At 34.4% G+C, this 8399-nt stretch overlaps 1 protein-coding gene across 1 annotated transcript; it reads left to right on the plus strand.

The window, feature by feature from the left end:
* The first annotated feature begins 1122 nt into the window (after positions 1 to 1122).
* LOC113049937 (E3 ubiquitin-protein ligase CHFR-like) lies at positions 1123 to 7628 on the plus strand. Its single transcript, XM_026212681.1, has 8 exons — positions 1123 to 1232; positions 1728 to 1847; positions 2635 to 2734; positions 5307 to 5416; positions 5516 to 5575; positions 5854 to 6015; positions 6152 to 6403; positions 7624 to 7628. The coding sequence occupies exons 2-8, from the start codon at positions 1733 to 1735 to the stop codon at positions 7626 to 7628; spliced, it is 804 nt and encodes a 267-aa protein (XP_026068466.1). The 5' UTR covers positions 1123 to 1232; positions 1728 to 1732.
* Positions 7629 to 8399: the final 771 nt, after the last annotated feature.

Below are 8399 nucleotides of genomic sequence, written 5' to 3' on the forward strand. Positions count from 1 at the left end.
TGACAGGTCTATTATAAAGATGGTATGCAAAATTTTAATTATTATTATTTGTTCTACATACTTATAATGTCACCGAATATTAGAGATATAAAAACAAAGAAAACATTTAAATTAAACTGAAATATTTTTATTAAAAAAATGAAATATATGTTACCCCATGCCCCGCGTCGACGAGCTATTGGACCGTTTTGGGAAGGGCCCAGTTCATATCCACTCTCGACCTTACAGGATCAGGTAAAACTGTAAATGGCCTTCTCTACCCAAGGCAGTACCAGGTCACTTTCCAATGACTTCAATCGCCCCTTCCTGCTGCAGACGGACGCCTCCGACACCAGGTTGGGAGCCGTCCTATTGCAGGGCCATGATGGTGAGAAACACCCGGTGATGTTCATAAGCCGAGAGCTGACCCCTGCAGAACAACGGTACACCACGGTGGAGAGGGAAGTGTTGGCCGTCAAGTGGGCTCAGGTATTACCTCCTCGGCCGCCACTTCACCCTCCTAACGGACCACGCTCCCCTGCAGTGGATGACCCAAGCGAAGGAGACCAATGCCAGGGTGACACGCCCACGGGAGAGCACGGACCCAACTGCACCAGCGCACCCATAACCAAGACACCGAGCACCGAGCACCAAACAACCGCCTCACAACAACGCCTCCCACAACCCCTTTCTGGCAATAAAATCCACCCTTCAGGGAATTTACCTTCATCCTCGAGTCATGTCCTACTTCACCCCTCCACAATATATATATATACTGTATATACACACATTTAAAAATTGTTACCATTATAAAATAATCTCAAACAGTCATGATAGTTTAATATTTATTTATTTTACTTTTTTTCTGAAAGTTTTACAGACCCTCAAGCACTCCTGAATATTCAAGCATTAAATCATCTAATGTTTAATTCTGAATCAATATTACATGAATTATGCATAATCTAAAAAAAGTTAAATCACCCATCCACAACACTCCATACTACTTCATCAGTGATGTCTGGCTCTGTGTAACCATCTCTTGTCTAGACATCCTTCCAGACAGGGTTTTGCCTCTCTCTCTCTCTCTCTCTCTCTCTCTCTCTCTCTCTCTCTCTCTCTCTCTCTCTCTCCATCAGCTGATGTGTGTAAATGCACTGTTTGTCAGGAAGTGCTCAAGAAAATAAAAACGAAAGCACACAGAGGATTCAAGTCAGCATGCACTAATGCTCCGGATACTCCCCGACGTTGTCTAGGTTAGTGCTTTCATTACATTAGAGTTTGACTTTCTCGATTAATTTAGTCATTTTGGAGAGTTTGAGATGTGTCTGTGTCCTTTGCGTAAACACTGGCGCCGCTTCACAATGCTGTTTAGATTCCCAAAACAAAACTCGACTCGAAAACAGCCAGTAAAGCTTATACACAAAGATGATACCAGTTCAGTAATTTAACAGGATAACAAATTTCTGAGAAAAAAAATAAAATAAAAAATGTGCTGATTGTTTTGCACAAAGTCTAACTTTTCGCTTGAGATTGGCGTTCATGTAAAGAATTATTTCAACCCTGTAGCACATTTCTTTTTCTTGTTACAACTCACCTTGAGTTATTAGATCTCCCCTTCAGTTTATTTTACAAATCTTGCTTTCTGTAGTGTTTCACACGACATTTTCAGCATTGTGAGTAAATGCATTCACATTTGTTTTTCTTTATGAAATATGTGTGTCTTTGCTTCACGCTGCTGTGATCTGCAGAGGAGATGACTGCGCGTCAGGGCTCTGGACAGGCCTGGGGAAAACTGGTGAACTTGAACACATCTCCGGGTCCAGAGATGTTACTCAGAAATAGAGAATGCATGGTGGGGAGAAAAAAAGGTGCGCTGAACATCATCATGTTAATGCTACTCAGTCTTGTTTTGTGAAAGTTTTTTTCATTTTAAAAGGGCTTCTTCATTTACTTGCTTTTTTCTGTAACACTGGACACTGGTTATTTAGCAGAACTGATACACTTCATTACTGTAATAGACTAAGTCATTTTAACTGTACATCACTATACTTCATTTAAGACTTATATTCCTAACGAGAAAGCATTTGGGTCAGGTCAGGAAGAGAAAAGGTGCTTGATTGAAAGAGGAATGGGGTTATTAAAGTCGAAATATGAATTTGTTTCGCAGCCAATTTCACTTCAGTAATGTCACACTTTAAAGGAAAGCAGGATGTTAAATAAAGTTGGAGAGTGTCGCTTTTGCTCTTCACATTTATCTAGACTCTCGAAGACAGAGCAACTTCTATATATCATTACATGCATTCCCTGAGAATCACGTCTATGACTTTGGCGATGCTAGACTCATGCACTACTGTAATGACTAAATAATACTTACTATGTTTATTATAAATAATAATAGTTATTACATTAGTGCGAACTATTAATATTAAAGGTCCTAGGCATATAATCTGGTATTTGGTGACAGGGTCTAAAGTCTTGATGGTGACATCACCCGAAACTTTTCAGAAGTGGGACAGTTCTCTTTGTTGAAAGGTTATAAAGACCTGCTTGCTTTCTTTGGAATAACGCAGTGATGGGTGGATTGTAGACAGTGAGAAAAATAATATCATTGACTTGTGTTGATATCATAACCTCACAGACATATTTTCTTTATAGATTGTGACCTTTCATTCCCGGATAATAAACTGGTCTCAGGGAAACATTGCAAAATCACTCGAGATGAGAACTCAGGACAGGTGTGGCTGCAGGACATGAGGTACGACCAACTATCTGTCTATCTATCTATCTATCTATCTATCTATCTATCTATCTATCTATCTATCTATCTATCTATCTATCTATCTATCTATCTATCTATCTGTCTGTCTATCTGTCTATCTGTCTATCTATCTATCTATCTATCTATCTATCTATCTATCTATCTATCTATCTATCTATCTATCTGTCTGTCTGTCTATCTGTCTGTCTGTCTGTCGTCTGTCTGTCTGTCTGTCTATCTATCTATCTATCTATCTATCTATCTATCTATCTATCTATCTATCTATCTAATGTCTATCTATCTCTATCTATCTATCTATCTATCTATCTATCTATCTATCTATCTATCTATCTATCTATCTATCTATCTATCTATCTAATGTCTATCTATCTATCTATCTATCTATCTATCTATCTATCTATCTATCTATCTATCTATCTATCTATCTATCTATCTATCTATCTATCTATCTATCTATCTATCTATCTATCTATCTATCTATCATCTGTCTGTCTGTCTGTCTGTCTGTCTGTCTGTCAAATGATTCATTGCATCCAATATAAAAGTTTTTGTTTACATAATATATGCATGCACTGTGTATATTTATTATGTGTATATATAAATGTACTTGTGTATATAATTAAATTCATATAATATGTTATATATAAATGCATTTAAAAAACTTACATATATACATGCATGCATGTGTATTTATATATACATTATAAATGTGTACAGTACACACCCATATATTGTGAAAACAAAAACTTTTTTAAATGCGACTGAATGTGATTAATCGTTTGACCTCCACTATATTTAATTTAAATTTAAATTTAAATTTATGCATTTAGCAGACGCTATATATATATATATATATATATTATATACAGTATATATATATATAATATGTGTGTGGGTGTGCGCGCATAAATATGTCGTTACACTGAATGACAGTAAAACATTATTTCGCCTATATTTGTGTATATAAATGTATTTTGTAAACTTAATTTGATGTGGGCACAAAAATGGCATCTTGTCTTTGATCCATACAGTATATAATGGCCTGGTTTCACAGACCCGGCTTAGACCAAGCCAGGATTAGACCATAGATCAATTAGGAAATGTAAGTCATTTGTGCATCTTGAGACAAAACAAAGGCACTGATATATTTTAAGATCAGTCAGTGCAACTTTCTTTCAGTTAGCAATCTTGCTCAGAGTTAGGGGCAAAATATCTTATATTTAAAGATTGTACCATGCATTGATTACAGCAAGAAAAAGGTATGTTCATTAAATTTACTGAACTAGTATAGTTTGGAAGACTGATGTATAATTGTAATGCTACAGTATTTTTTTTTTCTTAAATAGATGTACCAGTAAAAAAACTTACGTAGAAGCAGTTGGTATGAATTATTTGTAGTTCTATTAATTTTTGCAAATTATACTGAGTGACTTGTAATTATGTTAGAAAGTGAATTAAATTAATGACATGCTTGGCCCTGCGGCAAATATACATCCAATTCCCTCATGACATTTAATCTTTGCTTTGGTGAATAATTACTTGTAATCTGGTTAATATTCAGTGGATGGAGATACAGTCGTTGATGTGTCTTTAGCGACTGTGTGGCTCATGTATTTGAGTGTACGCTAGCTCACCAATGGTGTTATACATTTCCATCCAGCTAATTAATTAAATCAATATCTGCTAGAAATTGAATGCTGTGTTTTACACAACGCTCAATCAGCGTTAAGGAAACGGCAAGCTTCCCTCCCTACCTTCTTGTCTTCCTTTCTTGTGCAACTTTCTCTTTGCTATTTTTAACATGGCTTTATCCTATGCACTTTATTTAGTCTCTGTTCATTATCTTGAAAGAAATAGTCAATATTTCAGTCACTTAAAAAAGAAAATGTTGCGATCATAAATGGACAATTATGAGGACATGCTTGGACAAGTTGTTCAGGCATTTCGAATTTTGATGTTTACTGATAACTTCTCACAATCATATCCTTTAGATTTTTTGATTATTTCTGAGAATAAAATTCACAAATGTGTCCCTGGACCACAAACCAGTCTTAAGTCTCTGGGGTATATTTGTAGGCAACAACCAAAAATACATTGTATGGGTCAAAATTATTGATTTCTCTTTTATGCTAAAAATAATTAGGATGTTAAGTAAAGATCATGTTCCATGAAGATATTTTGTCAATTTCTTACTGTAGATATATAAAAATGTAATTTTTGATTAGTAATATGCATTGCTAAAGAACTTCATTTGAACAACTTTAAAGATGATTTTCTCAATATTTAGATTTTTTGACCTCAGATTCCAGATTTTCAAATAGTTGTATCTCAGCCAAATATCGTCCGATCTTAATTATCTATATATTTATGTAAAGCTTATTTATTCAGCTTTCAGATAATGCATACATCTACATTTCTGAAAGTTGACACTTGGTTTTGTGGTCCTAGGTCAAAAATGTAGTCATTTAGCGTCATGCAAAGGGGAATCTATGAAATTCATAATAACTGTAATTTTTTGCTTGATGATGATCTGTTTGTTTCCATCAAGCACCAATGGAACAGTGATCAACATGTCCAAAGTGGTGAAGAAACAGACACACTTACTGCAGAATGGTGATGTCATTCACTTCGTGTACAGGAAGCATGAGCCAGAGGAAAGTAAGTTTTCAACTTTAAGCAGTTTAAGTTTAAGTTTCAATTCTATAGTTGCATCCAAACAGATGACACAGATGCCACATCACTCCTCTATTTTTGCAGACATTGCTTATGTTTATCAGGCCATCGGGCCACAGGAAAGTGCCTCGCAGGACACCGAAGGTAAATACACTTTGGATATGAAGTTTCATACAGATGTTCCTTTAGTCCTGTTATATAAAGTTAGTTTTATTGTTGCTTGCCTAAATGAGGTCAGCAGAAAAAGAAAGTTGTTTCAGAGAAAGAGCATGTCCATTACATTTTGTTTAGAAATGATTGGGGGGAATAAACAAACCGTTCTGATTGAATTACTCACAGTAACATGCGGAAGGTGGATAGAGGAGATTCTGATTTCATGTTGACTTGAAATCCTAATTTCATCCTTGTACCATTTTTGACAGTTTCTGAAAGTTATGGTGCGTTCACACCAGACGCGAATGAAGCGTTAAACGTGAGTGATTTACATTTAAAGTCCATGCAAAGACACGATAGAAATGTTTCTTCTGATGGAAGTGAGTCTGAGTGCCCTCTGCCAGAACCTGCTTCTGCTGCTGTACCCACAGGTGTGTACAGCCAATAATGACCATGTTTACACGCATATTACATTTACAGTAAGCACTCGTCATAGCCATGTGAATAAGTTTAATCCTTTTTTATTTTTTATTTTCATTGCACAAAATGTGTTCTCCTTTGATACAGTGCAACCAAGAAGAAGAGCACAGAAAAGGCCTATGGAGCGGTCATCGGAGGTGAAGGGTCAGCTCCTAGAAGTTCCCCAGACCCGTCCTGTAGCTCCAGCGCCGCCTCCACGCTCCGAGGATGAGCTCTTCCTCTTGAGTCTGGCCCCTTCCCTGCAGAGTTTGCCACCTCAGACGAAAGAATTCGTCAAATTTCAAATACACAAATTAATCTATGAAAGCAGCTTAATTTGGAACAATTGGAGCTTAAACAGTAGTTTTAAAAAAAAGAGGCAGCAATCTCTGCAGGGAATGAACCAGACTTTCTCTCCTTCACTTTGTCCCGCAAGATCCTTTTTATTCCTGCATGTAAATAGTTGTAAATTTTCTTTGAAAAAAAAGTTTATATATATATATATATATATATATATATATATATATATATATATATATATATATATAGACTTTCCAAAACTGGTTCGGGTGTAAGAAATACCAGTTAATAACGTTATTTATAAAAAAAAAAAAAAAAAAAAAAAAAAAAAAAATATATATATATATATATATATATATATATATATATATATATATATATATATATATATATATATATATATATATATATATATATATATATATATATATATATATATATTCTTTGCCTATAATGTGGCCAATAATATAATAATAATTATAATAATTATAAAGCACATTGTTTTTCTTTACTCAAGCAGAAAATGAAAAAAATGAGACCTAACGTTATCCAAAACCCCGCTGCCCCCTTATTCACAGCCAAAGCATCATCTTTTCTAGATTTTGGCCAAATGTAAGCTACTAAAAACAATTTAAAAAAATTATATCAACACTTGAAAGTCAACAAAGTATTTTTAAGATATTTAATAATGTTTGCTGTGTTGTAAAAAAAAAAAAAAAAAAAAAAAAAAGATTGCATAAGATTTGAGAGCAAAAAAAAAAAAAAAAAAAAAAAAAAACCTTCACTTTCACTTTTAGAGAGCTTGCATATAAATACAGAGAGCATATTCCCCCATCAGATCTGCCTGGTAAGACTCCTGTGCAGTATAATAACACAAAGCTGCACAGTCATATTAGTGGCACAGCATTTATTTCATTCCCATCTGCTGTAGGTAGACATCAAGCCAAACTGCAGAATGAAATTGAAATTACAAAAAAGTTTTGTGTTTATATATCCGTCCTGATAGATCTACAGTACAACTTCAAATCTCATGTCTTGCCTATCCAGTTCAGTTTACAGTACTTTATTGGCATGATCGTTTACATACATTATACACATCCAGCCATCCTTATGTGCACATCGTGTCCATCGTGAGTGTAGCGTCATGTCTACAACATTCAGTTTATGTAAAAGTTCTGTTGGTCTTAATTCACTCTTCTACAAATTAAGGCCCAAAAAGGTCTTAAACAAGAGCAGAAAGTCTTATATTCTGAATGCTCTTCAAAATATTTCTTCCTCAGTCTGAATATTTTCCTCAGTATTTTTCATCCTTAGTACATCCTCAATTCAAGATATTTATGTGAGGAGCAAATTAAATGCATGAAGTCTTGTTTTTTTTGAGAAACTCTACACAATTAAGTGCATTAATGCTTAAAACAAGAGCAGGTATGAAAACTTGTTTTAACTTTTAATTTAAGATTTTCCCCTTCAGTTTATTTTGCTCAATTTCTCATGAAACGAGACATATTTTGTCATTTTGCTCATTTTGTCATGTTCACAATGTCTTGATTTAATCCTCTCTTAAAACTTTTTTTTTTCCTCAGACATATGCTTAATTTGATAATAGGTTTAGTTTAGTTTTATTTTGAATAGTGATGTTTTGTACTGTTTTCTTTTGATTTATTCTATTAGTATTTAAATTGTATTTTATGAGGATGTTTTGGTCTTTTATGTTGTGCAGTCAGCATTTATGTTGCTTTAAAGGGCTATATAAATAAGCTTGACTTTAACTTCACTTGACCTTAAGCATTTTTTAGACACTTACAAATCTATTCTAGCAATTTTTGTCAAGTTGTGTTTTTCCAGCTTTGAAGTGCTGCTGCTAAAACTATCATTTATATTTAGAGAACTTTTTGATGCATTTTGTTCAGTTCAGTTCATTGCTTCCATTTCTTTACCTGGTCTTAAAGTCTTGACTTCATTAAACCTGCAGAAATCAATAATTCAGCCGACATGCTATGACAACAGCGAAACTTTTTTTTTGTCTGTCAGGAAATTCAACCACGTTTGTGTGCAG

Source organism: Carassius auratus, chromosome 30, assembly GCF_003368295.1.
Source record: "Carassius auratus strain Wakin chromosome 30, ASM336829v1, whole genome shotgun sequence".
Classification (NCBI taxonomy): domain Eukaryota; kingdom Metazoa; phylum Chordata; class Actinopteri; order Cypriniformes; family Cyprinidae; genus Carassius; species Carassius auratus.